Here is a 16,003-nt window from a genome sequence, read left to right as displayed (position 1 = left end):
AGAATTATAATACCAAACGCTTAATAATTCTTCCTATTCAGCTTCGCCAACGAATAAGCGTCACGCGAAATGCTCGAGATGTTCGTTACAAGAGACGTGTTAACCATTTGTCCCGATGTGTCTACAATGAAGGGACAAACTGGTTCTAATATCAATCCAAAGTACGATTGTTCCAGTGATTCAGGCTTCCCTGCAACCGGTTCTTTCTTGGCACTTGAACGTACGTTCGTAGTTAATGTTCCGAGCGAGCGATTATCGCAGGTGGACGCGACAATGCGCGAACTGTCCGGCGACAAAGGTGTCAGGAATGCCTGAAGTGCCGGACGGGGCGCTCAGGATCGTACGGTCCCGCGATAAGAGTGCAATTGATTGTACTCAACGGATGAGAGACTTTTATCGGACGGCGGAGTATTATTACGATGGAGGTTCGACGAACGATTCGCAAGAAACGTTCTACCGTTGAACGTGCTTCTGCGTGGCGGAGACCCTCTCTGTCGCGGCTAGAGTCAAATCGTTAGACATTCCTCCGCGTGGTCCTCATGAACGCACGATTGAGACGTTCAGCACGACAACTCGTGTGGCGCATACAAGGAGAGCCCTTATTACCAAGTCCACCAGTCACGGGTTGCATGCTTCGTAATCATTCTTAGGTCCGGGAAAAAGCAGCAGCCATTTAACGAATTTTAAAAACGAATCTGAGCGCTTAACCCTCTCATCCTCGGCCGTTTCTCTCGTCGCACTGATAGACACGTGGTAAAACGTATCGCGGGGCTAACGAGTAACCGGAAAGCTACTAGTAGAATTACAAGCGGAATAATTCTAGTGATTGCAGATGTTGGTTTTGTGTTAGAATAATAAATCAATTTTATTTAAACTGCAGTGTGCAATAAGGAAACACGTCTTTACGGCGCAAAATCTCGGGACGTAAAGAATCTAGGTTAATTTGTTGGATTTGTATTGTAGGCCATGGAGATCCGTTTGATCCGATTGTTTTGTAATTGATCTGTACATTCGTGTTTGGACTATTCTAATGGAAGACTTTTTATGAGTATTCTAGTATAGAGTCATTAACGTAGCTTATTTTTGAGTATTGAAACTACGATATATAACTTCATGAGATTTTCAACGTTTCATTAAGGATATCATAAGTTCTGAAAGTAGGTTTTGTTTTATTTAATTTGATGTTGCTTTGAATCGTAATGTAGATAACTGTAATATAACTATACGCAACTAATTAGGGGAATACTAATGGATTCGACAACTCAATATTGTTTACGAATAAGGAATATTGAAATTCAATGCATTTTATATATGTGTTCGTATAGTTCACCCCCATTTTTAACAATTTATTAAGTACAAACAAATTTGATTATGCAAAAATTGTTTTACCTGGAAACCGTATGTATGGTAAATACATTTGTGTGTATAGTTTGTATACTATAATAAGTATAGTGATATATAACCTATACCACATCATCAAACCTGTACTTGTATCTACGTTCACATAAATTACCGCAGTGATATAAATGTTACTATGCATCAGTGATTACTCTTCGACGTAATAATCATTGGTTACGATTTGCCAATTGCAATGTTCGCTTCTGAATAATTCATGCCGTTTCCTGAACGAAGAACTTCATCAACCCGTAAATTAATCTTTTCCCTCATTTATCTTAGAACTGTAATAATTCGATAATAATAAGCGACAGTTGTTCGAAAGATAATTTCTTATCGCATTGATAAAATACTATCTTGAAAACTCGTTGAACACTACATACACAGTACCTAAGTCATTGGTCGTAAATCGAGGACTAATTGCTAGATCCAAAGGATTTCCAATCTCGTTCTCTTATTTCCCACGTGATATCAGTCGACATTGTTTGCACCATTTAATGGTAACATTCCGCAAAACAATCTGCATGTTTCTAAGGAACAAGTCCACTGAACACTCGCCATTGTTTCGGTCTCTCTTTGCTGGCCATTCCCATTTCTTATAATAATGGATATATCGATCGATTCATCTTGCTGCTCAGTTCATAGAGTCCATAGAAATGTTTATAATATTTTCTTTTCGTATGTTTACATACACATAACATTGTAGTATGTTAACATCTAATTTCGTAGCATAAGCTGAATGAAACATAATTTTAAGAGTACGAACAGTTCGTAGAATAATTAGCGAATTACATAATAAAAGTCGAAACTTTTGTTTCTTTAAAACACTTTGGTAACTTTTCAATTATAAAAATACGATTAAATTGGCCACGAGTGTTTTATATCGCGTTGTTAACTATCGCACGTACTTAAAATTCGTAATTGATTAACTGTGTAGATTTTCTGAAAGATAAGAAATGTATTTTACACCATGTTATCAGATTATCGAGTTGTTAGTTAATATTCGCTGAAGCAAACAAATAATATTACCAAACATACGTAATCATTATATACATTAGATACGTAAATCACCGAAGAATTGAATTCACCATGAACGAATGAACTTCGCCTTTCTAACCAGCGTCAAATTACGAAGTTGTTACTTTTTCCCACTATCCACTACGTACTTGTTGCACAGGCCTCAAGTTTTTGTATTATTAAATTATTTCATCCTACCCTATGATCTTCTACTTTTTACGATGCACCCGTACTTCGCTTCGCAGTCACAGTAAATTTGCGGTACCGTTACGACGTGGCCTCGTCAAATAATAACCATTACAATTTAAATTCTCCCGAGAAGACATCTGTACCCGTACAAATCTCGTCAATTATAATATTCCGAATAATTCGATCAGAGACACGTATGTTTCATTTCTGGTCACCGTTTACAGCTACAGAAACTGTAATTACGGAAACAGTCGGGTCCACTTCTCCTGGTCGTCGTAACCGTCCGCTTATATTATACATACGTGTATCTGTAATTTCTTTCAATTGGCCGAGACACGACAATCGCAACGGTATTATGGAGTTTCTGTATAATCACGGGAACGGATAATTTACATAGCATTCGTCATACGGTTCGTGGCGTTACGTCGAAATTGCATTATCGGCGCTCCTTTCTCGTTCTCTTAGCGAAAGAACGGAATATGATTGTTGTTCGTTTCATCGGAATTTTCGAATGAAAAAGGGCGTACCGCTTCGGCGTTGTTTTGCAATATTAAAAACTGCACGCCGATGTATATTTATACTAATTTACTTTCCTTTGTCCACACGTATCGTTCACGTTCCGAGTCCGCTCGGAAATTGCGAATTTCCTGTGTAATCGCATGGTACATTAAATTATTTCAGTTCTATTTGTTATATCGTTAACGATCGCGGCCTATCTTTTTGTTCGTTCTGATGTCACTTTAAGCGAGCCTAAAACTTCGACACGTAATCAAATACGACATGTATCAAGAGAAATTCGTTTTTACGTCTGTCGGATAACATTGCGGAAACAATTTAATTTCTCTAATGGTACCTCGTGCAGTTCGTTGACCTTCGCTAAAAAAATTGGATAACTGTGGCAAGCAGATATGAAAATTGGAAGGAATACACTGGAGGATTTAATGAGAATTTCTATCGAATGGTTTTGATCTTATAATTTCAATCAGATTTCTTTAGTTTCATTTATTTTATGCTCCAAGGAGGTTTGGCAAATTAAGTAACTTCAAGCACGAAAGAAGTATTACATATTACATAATTTTTTATTAATGCTCAATTTAACACAGCAAATTTATAAAGTTTATATTCAATATTGAATTTCGTACATCGACACATAAAATGTTCAAATAAACCAGCGTCGTCCCTTAATTTATATATAATTTCACATTAAATCAGTTCCAACAGAAACGTCGTCTATATTTCATCAGAAAACACGTTGACTATTTTCAACGTCGTTGGATGTAAACATGAATTTATTTGTAGGAAGATGAATTAAAGCAATTCACAGCGTTGGAATTCAACGTCTTATATTTATTGTATTGATCATTACTATAATAATAATTTAATAGTAATTTAATAAATTAACAATTATAATAACTAATCTTTATAATCTTCCAAAGTGTGCTACTTCTTCAAACAATCTCCAACGTTCCGTGACAAATTTGTATTATCATCTCCGGCATGACATGCGAGCAAAGGGTTAAGTATAAAAAGGTTCAAGATGAATCTGCAACCGTTAACTCGTCCGAGTAACTCGGTTGGTCAAAAGAATCGGCCAGCAACTGGCAAAACGCGAAAAACTCGGGTTCGACACCCGACTCGATACTCGATCGACCGTTTCTTTTCTCCCTGCAATAACAAGAGATTTTCGTAGGGGGAGAAATTCCTGCGGTTCCCGATTGACCATACTCTTTTGGCAGTGATCCTACTCTGCCACCGTATTCGTACTTCATAAACGACTCCACGCGCGCACGCTCACTCGTGTCTGTGCAGCGGCGAACTGCTCGAGTCCGTCCCAGTCTGCATTGCACGCGACACGAGCATGATTCACGTAACCCACTCCTTTATAACCTGTTTGGTACAGGTACCGCATCTTCTTACTAATTGTGCCTCGGTAAACTTATCGACGCACTGCATAACTGTCGCACACGAAGAGAGGGGGGGGAGGCAAGCTGTCCTCATTTTTATTTCTTTATCCGGCGCACGGATGGGCCGGTACCAACCGATTCGGAGAATAACTTAGCTTCTTCTACTCGTTTCTTTCTTTGCTGCGTTATGCCGATGCAGCGTTATCATTCCTGCTGTTCGTACGACATTATGAAACGTTCACCGGTTGTCTCTTCTTGCGGGTTTGACCATTGAAGTCACTTCCTGCGAGGTAACTTCTTCTTTTATTCATAAATTGTTCGTTTGACCTTTTGACCCATTTGCATTATGCGGTGGAAAAGTATTCCAGTATCTAGAAATTTGCTTTTTTATTGGGTTTGGATGATTGCAGTGTTGGAGTGGAAGATTTTACTGTGAAATCATGGTAATGTAGTAAATATTGTAATGTTGATTGCACTATTTATTAACAATCCAGCCTGAGAGTGTATATATACGGTAATGTTGCGAATGGGTTAACATATTAACTGTCACATGACTCGTTTATGAGTGATACAGTTTTTCGTCCGAATTTAAAAATGATTCTTTATTTATATAACATTCATCTTTATTTATTTATATATAGATATTTATATAATACTTGACTGTTTCTTATCACGTTTTGTCAAATTTTCTGTCATGTAAGCGTTGGATATGCCAGTAGTTGTTTTAGAATTCGGTTGTTCTTAATGTTCAAATTGATATTTCTAACTGGTACAATCTTTGTTCCCTTATCGGCATTCCGCCATTGTTTGTGTTCCCTCCACCTTTGGGATTCCTTAAATATTCGACATCCTGACGAAGCAACTCGTGGTTTGATCCTCGAGTTGAAGGGTCGAAGCCACAGTGATTCAGTTGTTTCTTGCCTCTGTGATCGGTTGATTCTTACCAAACCGGTCCTGCAACGGGTTCTGGACCATCGGCGAGGATGTAAAGGAGTGGGTTACAGCAAGAAAAGGAAGAGGCATCTTCGAACTTCGTTTGACGTCACAGTGGAGGTCAATATCACCTCGTCGAATCGGAGCAGAAGCGTCACAGCATCTCGCGGTGCAAACAAATCCTTTTTTTCGGTTTGCTCGTAACCGTGCGCCATTTATTTTCTGAAGATATTCGGGACAGTTCACAACAGCGAATTTTTTTGCGTTTTGCGTAAGTATCATTTGTTTAGTGGGTAGGTGATCAATGCAGCGGTCAACTTGTTACATATTTAAGTATGACGTACGAGATGTTTTGCGCCTTCGCGTGCTATATTAAATTTGATTCATTTATTCTTGATAAATTATACACATTAAGTATTCAATTTTAAGTTTTTAAAGCGTTCCTTAAGTAAAAGTAATTTATATGTGAGTTAGTTATATTTGTTTTTTAAACGGATCAGTTTTATTGCAAAATAGGAATTGCATTTATGAAAGTACAATATACCAATTTTTAGAACCCGCTACTTCGTTTATGGTTAAACATACCCGATATACATTCAATTCAAATGAACATAATATATACAATAAATATCGGAATAATTGTAATGTTAGTTTAATATTGATTTTCTATCTTTAGCGATTGTCACGCTTCGAGTATCTTTAGAAATAGAAAAGAATATTGCGTGCTTTACGAATTCTCATGAAGAATTAAACGTTATGTGAATATTATGACTGAGTTCGTTTAATTAATATTATTAAACGCCGATGGACTGAAATAATCTAAGTATCGTGTAAAACAAGTTTCATGGTGTATCATAGGAAAATGTTGGTAGTTAACTGGCCGGACTAGATAATTTGAATATTCTAGATTATGTACAGCAATATGCTAAAACATCCAGCCATAACATTATCCTCGAACAACTTTGAAGTACAAAATAACGGATAAGTTTTTTGCACTATATTATATACAGCAAATATGCTAATGATGTAAGACATAAATCCGCAGAAGTCATTCAATGATTTACAGGGTAATTTAAATCTTTTTCAAGAGTAATCAATGCTGAGAAGTTAATTCACGTAACACACAGAGACTCTACACAATTATTCACTATTTTCAATATTTTAAATCAATGCAGATGGAAAAATATTAATGGAGAAAAAAGATGAATTAATGAGAAAGAAAGAAATATTTACAAGAAAGAGAAAGAGCATTAATACGTGGCTATTACAATTTTCTAATATTTCTATAAAATATCAGTAGAACTAAACAGGAATGATAGTTGTGAGTAAAACAACTCTCTAAAGTCACAAATTCCTCGCAAACTTAGATTTCAATTATTTCATTTCTAAACAATCTAACAAACTAAAAAAGGAAAACAACATTAAAACAGCTTTAAACTGTCCCTACCCTAAGTCATCAAGATTAAAAACTAACAAAGCGTTAGCACAAAAAGATAAATTACAAACCTTCATTTCATTCGCAATTAGTTTTACCTCCAAACATTATTTCCCTCCGTTAAAATCTGAAAACGTTTAAATATGCAAAATACACATCTACATTAATCATTAAACTGCGGATCTTAATGCAAATTGAAATTTTCAAGAACGTAATTAGAGAAACAGAATTACAATGGAAAATGTTTTTTCCTAACAAGTGTAATGAAAAGCACTAAACTTTATATTTTACATATTCGTTTGTGCCGTATACAATCTGCGCAATTTTGCATTTCCAAATTTCCCATAAATGCATACAAATCCGCAGTATCAATCATAAACCAGCAACCGCGTTTCGCCAAGCCAAGGAATCAGAAAACTCCCCAAAATAAAATTCGCGTCCACGCGTCACAGGATCGCGCTGCGTTCGTGCAGAATCATCGCGAGGTAATAGCGATCGATAGCAGCGTAATGGCGTGCGATTCCAAATTATTGGATCGTCCCGTGTTCTCGTCAGCCCTTTGATCCGGGACTCGTTACGCTGGCAAGTTCGTTGTCCTACTTTCAACCCTCTCCTCAAGTCCGAAGGTTGAACGTCTGAGCTCCTTCTGGTCCAGCCTGTACCCTTCCGATCCTCGGCGAAAGAGTTTCACCGGGGAGAAAGACGAGCAGGAGGGGGAGACGAGGAGCCACCGGAGGAGGGGTTGAGAGGAACCACCCCCACGATCAATACAGTAATGACGCCCCGCGCCCGGCGATGTTACTATGCTAAGCGTTCCGCTGTTTTATGTCCGCGAATATACTGCAGCCCGAATCTTCAGGGCTCTTTGAACTCGACCCAGCGTGCAGCGTCTCTTATCGGAATTCACCCTCGTCTTTTCCCGTTTTCTTCGCCCGTACCCGACTCAGTGGTGCTTAACTCTTTCAGCGCAGAATTTTCAGTTCGTATATTCTACGATTTTTGTTTTTGGATTGTGTATATGTATGCAATGACATAGTACGTGTCAACGTTCCATAAAAGTTAATATCTTTTTTGTACTGTAGAAAATATTAGGTGTAGGGTGGTTGCCATTAGGCAGTAACGATCGTACATTTTCTAGAATTGTAGATTTTATTTGTTACGGAAACTGCAGTTTGACAGAATTTGGGAATACATTTTAATATTTGTTTTCGTGGAATTACGAGTTTCGTTTGTTACTGAGATGATATGTATATTAATATTAATATGAAACCAGTGAGCCCGGCTGTAATGATGGAATTTTAAAAGGTGGTATTGCTGCGATACCAGTAAGCTTGAAAGGGTTAACACTATATTTCGGTTTTAAAATTTGATTTAGAATTCTGTGTTTCGTTTTTGTCATTTAACTTTATGTTAGTTTCATCATAATTTTTCAATGTTTGTCTTTCGTACTGCTTCCGCTATGGGAAATTTATCGTTTAACTTGTGTACTTTTATTTTGTAACCAGTCATTCGACTGGTTACTTTAAGAATATGTGTACACACAGTGCGTTTAGTGTTAATACACCTTACAGCAGTGCTGAAGAGATCGAGGGAAGGGGAAGAACGCGTTTCGCACGGTATCATTGTTAATTAAGGCTGACGCTGGCCGAACGATACGTGAAGTAGGTTCGATGCGCTGTTCCATTTGCATTATTTATGACGTGCGCCAGCCGTGAGGAGAGTCGCCGATCGGGGAGATTCTAATCGGTTCGGGTTGAAAACGCATTGTGCATCGGGCACGGGATGCCGACGCCTTGTGAATTTCAGCTGAAATAAGCCAGATATTGATTTAAATGTATTAGACCGCGTTGAAAATTAATGCGATATTTTGGTAGATGGAGTTCTGTGGCAATTGTGTTTCGTCGGATGTGCTGATTCCTTGGGAGTTCGTGCTTCGAATTGCTTTTGTACGAATTCAATTTGAATTTTATGGAATAGTATTTCAAAAATGTGTACAGTATTTTAGGATTCTTTTCATGGAATTTTTGAGAGCTGTAACGAGCGTATTTGAATTATATTATTGACATCATTGAAAATATTAAATTTTTTTCGACGTTGTTCATGTTTCAGATAAAATTGAATAACTACAATTTAATAGATTTCCAATAAATATTCACTAACATCGAAACTTTTAATTTAAATATTGTTCGTTCAGCATTTATGAAATTCTCTCTTCTGTGGAAAATACAATGGGTATTCAAAGTTTATATAAAGAATGCATACAGAAGCATCACACGATTATCGAACAAGCTGAAAATAGAACCTGATATTAAAAAGAAAAATTTCCATTATATTGTCGTTTGTCATAAAAGTTTGCTTTCAAGAGCGCAAAACAAATAATGTCAGATAAAACCCCCGCGTACAAGCACAACAGGCACCAAGCCAACCAAACTCTCAAAGCGCAAAACCCATGATAATTAATAATCGAATCCAACGTCAAAATGATCAAACAGATTCTACAAAAGCGCGGTGTCTCCAAAAATAAACGAAAATTGTTCAGCGGAACAATTTTAATAGAGAAGTCCGATAAGCCAGCTCGTCAGTGTTGGCTCACGTTTTAACCCGTACGAGCCGAGGAACGAATTCCAGCGTAATTTCCATAACTTTCGAGCGGGCAGGTCATATTTTATCTGCGCGAAAGGCAACGGAGATGGAGTAGCGGGAGAATGTCACGCGAGCTTCATCCCCGGCAAATAGGCTCGGTAAAAATGCGCTAGCCGATCAACATTTACAACGAGCTGGTGTTGATGCCCTCGGCCCACCTTCAAACTTCTAGGGCTGAGGGCCGTGAGTCCGTTCTCCTCCTCTCGTGCGGTTCTCCTCCGAGCGAACGATAAAGCGTCTCCTTTTTACGGGCAATGAGGCGAAAAATTACTGACCTCCTCCCTTCCCCCGGCGCTAGCTTGCCGGGAGTCACCTACCTCGCTGCACCCCCTATACGATTTTCCAATAACTCGTTTACTACCCTGCCCGGCTTCCTGCCCCACGCTCTGCCCGGGCTCTTCAGCAGTCTCATCACGTCATCGACCCTCCAATCGCTGACACGACATCTATATACCGACGCTCCAAGTGAAATATTTTCTTGGTGTCCTTTGAACGTTACCCTTTAGAAAGACGAGAATCGGGCTTCATCAGGAGAACCTTCTATGCGGCGTTAACTGTACGGCTGCGATCACCGCTAGCTGATCAGAGGCCTTCGAGACAATTGTGTTTTTCTTTGCGGAGTGAAGATGAAGGTTGTTTGAATTTGTTGAATTCGTTGTTGGGAAATTGATCGTGGGGTTTCCCGACATTTGTGGGACTTGAAATTTTGCGGAAGTGGTTTGGATGTTGGGGAGTACATGTTTTATAGAATAGACTTTGTATTTATTTGTACGCCTGATGATATCGTGATTGTATGAATATTACGATTGTTATTTATAACGAATTTAATGTTTATAGCTTTGTCGACTAATCGTGTAAGCAAGGGCTTGGAAGAGTTAGAAACGTTAGCTTAAAATTGCCATTAAAAAATGAATCCTTTGAATCTAATGAGATTTCCTCGTATCGTCACAATAAAGAATATTTTTTTCCATTAGTCAATGCTGTGGTAGTTTTGAATTGAAAATCTGTTTCATATACATTAGTTGTATTCAAATCTTACAACAAAGATATATTTTAAAAAATTGACCACTCTTACAAATAGGTAAAGAAATTGACACAATCAAAATTAAACCTATTATATTTTGAATTCTACATTATCTGCTTTCATTTTATCCAGTTTATGATTAAAAGCATTTCAACTTATGGCATACGACGTAAGAATGCCCATCAAACCATACATACAAACATCTGCTCGCAAAATCCACAACTTTCCGTTCCATCAGACCACGAACCAAATTAGGTTCGATTGATGATTTCCATCAAAAACTCGCCAAAAATGTGCATTCCACGCGCAAAGCGACAGACCTAATTCAATAACCTCCGCGACGCAGCAGAAGAAGTTGTCCCAACCGAAGGCTCCCCACCCCCGTCGCCTTTAATTTTCCCGACGGATCCTTGGTCCATTCTAACGGAAGGTCACGGTCGTGAGGAATAAACCCAAAGTAGGTCTGGAGCACGGCGACTAAGGGGAAAGGAGACGGCCCGCGCGGTGAGGAAAAGGCAACGACGGCTGGACAAGCTAGAGGGAGACAGGGAATAGTTCCAGTTAATTTTCTGGCGGCTCACCTTCATCGAGCTTCGTCGCGTAGAAAGGCAGAGCGGCGGTGTCGGGGGCTGCGAGAGGTTGCCTGGGGGGGCAGGAGGGATGGATAGTCCGAGGGGGTAGAGGACGAAGGGTGATTAGCAGCATCCGCATGCGCCGTGGCTCGCAGTTCTCGCAGTGGTAGCAGTCAGCAGCTAAGACCAGGGGCGACCCGGAGCCCCCCTTTTCGTAGGGCGGGGGGGATGGCCGAGGAAGGGACTGTTAAGGGGGGGAGCGGTGTCGACGGGGGTAGAGGAGGAGGAAGCAAATTAATACGGGCGAGCAAGAGGGTCCAGCTAACGAACGAACCGACGCCAAGTCTAGTGCCGACCAGCGCCGCGACGCCTTGCAATCCTCTCCCTGTGTCTTTCCTCTCCAGCTCACGCTGTTCCGCTTGCCGTTCCCGTCGTTCTCGCCGCCGCCGTCGTCATTATCGTCTAGCGCCTTGCTCCTCAGGATACTGTCGCTATCGGGGGACACTCGAATCGTCACTTGTCGTACCTCGACACGCTGTCAGACGAGTCCTCTGTGCCTGTTCGACAGTGAGAACGCAGAGTGTGCATATACATGGCGCAATGGATCAATTTGTATAGAGGGCCGACGGTACCTGCACAGATTTCCCGGCCGGAATCGTTTCACGGGTACGGTGAAGTGTGAACGCGCCTTAATGGCTACGTAACGGTGTTACTGGCCATGACAGTGAAGGATGGCAGTCGGTTTGGCTCTCTTTTTTTCCCTTCTCGCTCGGTCCCCGCCGGTCTCGACGGATGAGTGGCTGGACGGATTCGGAGATGGCGGATTCGGATGTCCGCAAGGGTTCCCGCCGGAGATGCCTCGGACAGTGTGATCTCCATTGTTGCGCGATCGGTCGCGATTTCACTCCTCCCTCGAGCCGAACATCGCCGCGCCACCGTTGTATCGTTCATTTCTCCATGACGCGCGGAGACTTTATGCTTGCTGTGCCTCGGTTCGCGTCGCCTCGTATCGTCCACGGAGAAATTAGTGATCGTCGTATTGATTGAATTTTTATTTCTCGTTGATGATCTGTTAGGAATATTTTGAAATCAGAGATACGGTATAGGTTATGTTTTGCTGTTATTTCGAGCAGTTTCAACGCTAACCGACCGATTTTTTATGCACTGCGGATGACCCCGTTGAACCACGTGTAAAAAAGCATCGTGTCGTCGCGAATGGCAACGATCCGCCGACGGCAGGCCTAGTCAGCGCGGCGAACGATTAACTCGGTGTTAATTAGTTGATCTCTCGTTTCGATAGCGTGATTAATACCGGTCTGCCCTTTCCAGTGGCTTGGCCCCGCCCCCCACAATGTATTTCCCTCTTCGTGCACCGCCATTTTGCCGGTTTACACCTCCCAAGATCGCAATCGAAGCTAATTTCCGCGTAGTCTCACCAGAATTCTCACTACGGCCAACAAAACAGGGAGGGAAAAGGGCACGACGTTGATTGCGCGATTATTTTTCCATTCCTGTACGTCGGTCATCGCGTAATCCATGCCGGCGGTATCAACGACGTTAATTCGATTTTATGCATTCATCAGCAACCACACCACCTACGGGCTGATTACCTTCCTCTCGCTTAACGGTGCTGTACTCGCCAACGTTCCAATAAACGTGAAACCATATGAAAATTCATCTCGTACCTGAATATTTTCATACATATCTTTTGTTGTATAAGGCTTACCTGTTCAGAATATTCAGAAGCTTGATGCAGATTTATTTAAATGTAATACCGTTTCCTTGTGCATCCTCGGGTGTTTGTATCGACATCACACACCTTCTTTTGTGTTAATATTCAAATAAAGCATTACCATTTAATGATAATCTTTGTTTTATATCATGCTTTATTCATTTTTTTTTAATACAATGAAATATGCTTATGAATTTGCATCTTTTTTTACGGATATTTGTAATAATAATTGATTATTGAAATATTTATAACGACTGGTTCTTCTATAATTTTGTTACTTTCAGGTTTGATATGCCATAAATGTTTCACTACGGTTGTTTGTTATAATAATGATCACATATATTTTTCAGTAGTACAGAATCGGTTGTATTAATATTTCTTAGCAGTTAAATATTCATCTGTATTAAATTAAGGAATAATTGATGAATATAACATTGATAACATCAATGAAGATACATTGAATATCGGTGATCTAAGTCGACGAGTAAAAACAATTATGAGGTATCATAATATTAAGTTCGTATCAGGGATTACTGATGAGAAATTACAATGATCATGGCTGCTAGTACCCAGAAATAAGATTCTTGATTAAATTAGTTTGAAAATATTCAAAATCTTTTTTAAAAAATCGTAAGAATTATTAACGGAGACAAAATATTAAACAACTTCGTTCTTCACGTTGTTCTTTGTATTAAAAATAAATTCTCCAGAATCAAAGCTAACCGCTTCATTCATTTGATCATCTAGTCTCCAAATAAACCAAACAAAATCATGTTAACAAATACTGATTTCAAATAACAACAATTCGAATTAAACATTCATCATTCCCAGCGAGTATACCAATAAACTTTATTATCGCGATAAAATCCTCGCTGTTTCAACGAAACCGTCACCGAAAATGAAAAATTCGCAGTCCATAACCCGACAAACTTGAAACGGCCGTCGAACTCGATAGTATGATGTGCAGCATTACAAAGCGATCGTTCCCGAGGAGCCTCTCGATATTTTTTTCCGTGCGAACGTGAACGCGAAACGCGAGGAGAAATGAGAATTCTCAGGGACGTTTAGCTGTCAGGCCTTCCTCGCTGACAATCGAAGACGCTCCCGGTGAACAGTCAGCGTCTTGAAGAGAAAGAGCCAGTCGGGCTCCGTAGTCTCTACAGTCTCATTTTAATTAAACGAAATTCCGTGTGCAACAAAGGGCGGCAAGCCAGCCGGATAATTCGAAAGGGCAGATACGTGCTTCCTGGTTGGTCGGGTTTATAGAGGCGAGTGGCAGTGGGTGCGATGGTGGTGGCGTCTGCGAAGGAGGAGGGTGCCGGATCCATCCGGAACCGGTTCTAGGTTTTCCCCGGGGTAACTAGGTGGTGAAGAGAGACGGAGAAGGATGACAGGGTGAGGCGGACCGTGGGACAGTGGGAGAGACAGAGATGGAGGGGAAAAGGGTGGAGGTTGAGGCTAAGGGGAGGAAGAAAAGGAAAAAAGAGAGAACGTGGAAGGATGGAAGGATCGCGGAGTGAGGGAGAGGCTGGAGTGGGATCGATAAAGGGAGTGTCGGCTTCAGAATGGAGCAGAAAGAACACGAGGGGTCCCTTGTCCTAAACGAGCCCTTTAAGCGGGTCATCCGAAACAAAAAATTTTCCTGCACGAAACGGAAGCAATCAACGGGAGAAACTTTCAGTTTAATTGTTATGTACATTGAATGCTACTCAACTTCTGGAAACTGGGGCACAGGTCTATCACTGTCGTTGTTCGCATCAAAATGTTGAAACGTAATTTCCTAGATGATTTCAGATTAAAATTGGGACTTAGACTTCTAACTGCTAAGAAAGTTAGAAAATATAGAATATCCGTGTTCGGATTGTTTAATTGTTTCTTATATTTGATTTGGGAATGAATATTTTTTGGTATTGTTTGCTGATTATGTATAAATAGCCTTTTTTAAGAGAATGCTCAACACTATAACAGTATTAACATTGAGAGATATTGAAGCATTTGGTTTAGATACTTTACATTCAGCTTTTTGTGTGATACACAATATCATGTGCTTTTATTATTTATTAATGCTACTTAAATATTTTCATTTCATTGCTGCCGGCGGTGTTATCTTCTAGAAATAAAAAGTTAAAAAGTTTCCACCATGTCACTGGCTATAATAAATCTAGAATGATTAAAGTATGAACTGAAAGACAAATCAATTGTAAAAAAATTGTTTTATAAATTTCTTCTTGTTTTGTATTCACTACTTGCTGTTCACGCTTTAATATTTTTTAAAATAATTTCCTTTTTCCCTGCAACAACTTAATATGTGTTATCATTGCCATTCGCTTTGGAGCGCAGAATCATCCCTTTGCGTCAAGTTTCGCGATACTCGTCCTACCATTAGACACCTGTTCGCTCTCAAACAGGAACGCTAGTGTCTACATTCAATGTTGTTAGATGTTACAACCCGGATTCTTGCAAGGATCGCGTGACTAATTTACAGTGACACGCTCGGTTTATCGCATCCTTAGCATTTATCGCGCAGAATATGATCACGCGTCGAATGGAACAGTGGCACCGAACCATCGAAGTCGGAATGAAATTTTTGTACAATTAACAGGATGAACACCGTAATGTTAAAAAACTTTCGATTCCCCGGCCACCTTCCTTTTTTGTAATTTGCTGGAAGTAACGTAAAATAATCGTATATTATGATTTTCCATCTACTCCGTGCAACAAAGTAGATTTTTTAAATGCGAGTTATGTATGCACCACACGTGAATAAACATGGTGTGAATCAGTTTGTAAACCTTTTACACTTGAAGAGTTTTTCACTAGAAATACTCAAAATCTACTTTTCTTATGAGATATGGATGAGATATTTGAATCTAACTAATGAGAACATACACACATTAACTAAGCAAGCTGTTTTATTTCAATATTTCACGCACCGGTGTACAAAGCTTAATATTCGTCATAAGACTTTATAATTTTACTATATCGAATCAAGTGGTGAACGAGAGTCGCCTCTCGAGTGCAAAGGGTTAAAAATCTCAACAAATAGGCGGTTTTTAATCCGTCCTAACGCAATAACTCGGCGAACGATTCCCGGAGCAATTTTCATAGTTTTTCGTTTACGATCGCCGCCACGATTACGGTTACGTCATTATTGTCCGG

At 39.8% G+C, this 16,003-nt stretch overlaps 2 protein-coding genes and 1 long non-coding RNA gene across 6 annotated transcripts in view; 2 read left to right on the top strand and 1 right to left on the bottom strand.

Moving 5' to 3' along the window:
- Positions 1–16,003, top strand: part of LOC116433095 (UPF0489 protein C5orf22 homolog) — a 476,138-nt gene that overhangs the window by 227,990 nt on the left and 232,145 nt on the right. The gene's annotated exons all lie outside the window — the stretch shown is intronic.
- The window catches only part of LOC116424171 (UPF0489 protein C5orf22 homolog), a 749,516-nt gene continuing 744,931 nt past the window's right edge, over positions 11,419–16,003 (top strand). Inside the window, exon 1 of the mRNA XM_076369573.1 lies at positions 11,419–11,778. Within this exon, the coding sequence (XP_076225688.1) occupies positions 11,705–11,778 (74 nt within the window). The 5' untranslated portion in view covers positions 11,419–11,704. The remainder of the gene's footprint in view (positions 11,779–16,003) is intronic.
- Positions 11,464–12,379, bottom strand: LOC116433098 (uncharacterized). The gene is made up of 3 exons (XR_004236233.2): positions 12,263–12,379; positions 11,745–12,181; positions 11,464–11,669 (listed from the first exon to the last, which is right to left on the bottom strand). It is a non-coding gene; the product is annotated as an uncharacterized LOC116433098 (long non-coding RNA).

Source organism: Nomia melanderi, chromosome 7 (assembly GCF_051020985.1).
Source record: "Nomia melanderi isolate GNS246 chromosome 7, iyNomMela1, whole genome shotgun sequence".
NCBI classification, from domain to species: Eukaryota; Metazoa; Arthropoda; class Insecta; order Hymenoptera; family Halictidae; genus Nomia; species Nomia melanderi.
This window is presented reverse-complemented; position numbering and strand designations above follow the sequence as displayed.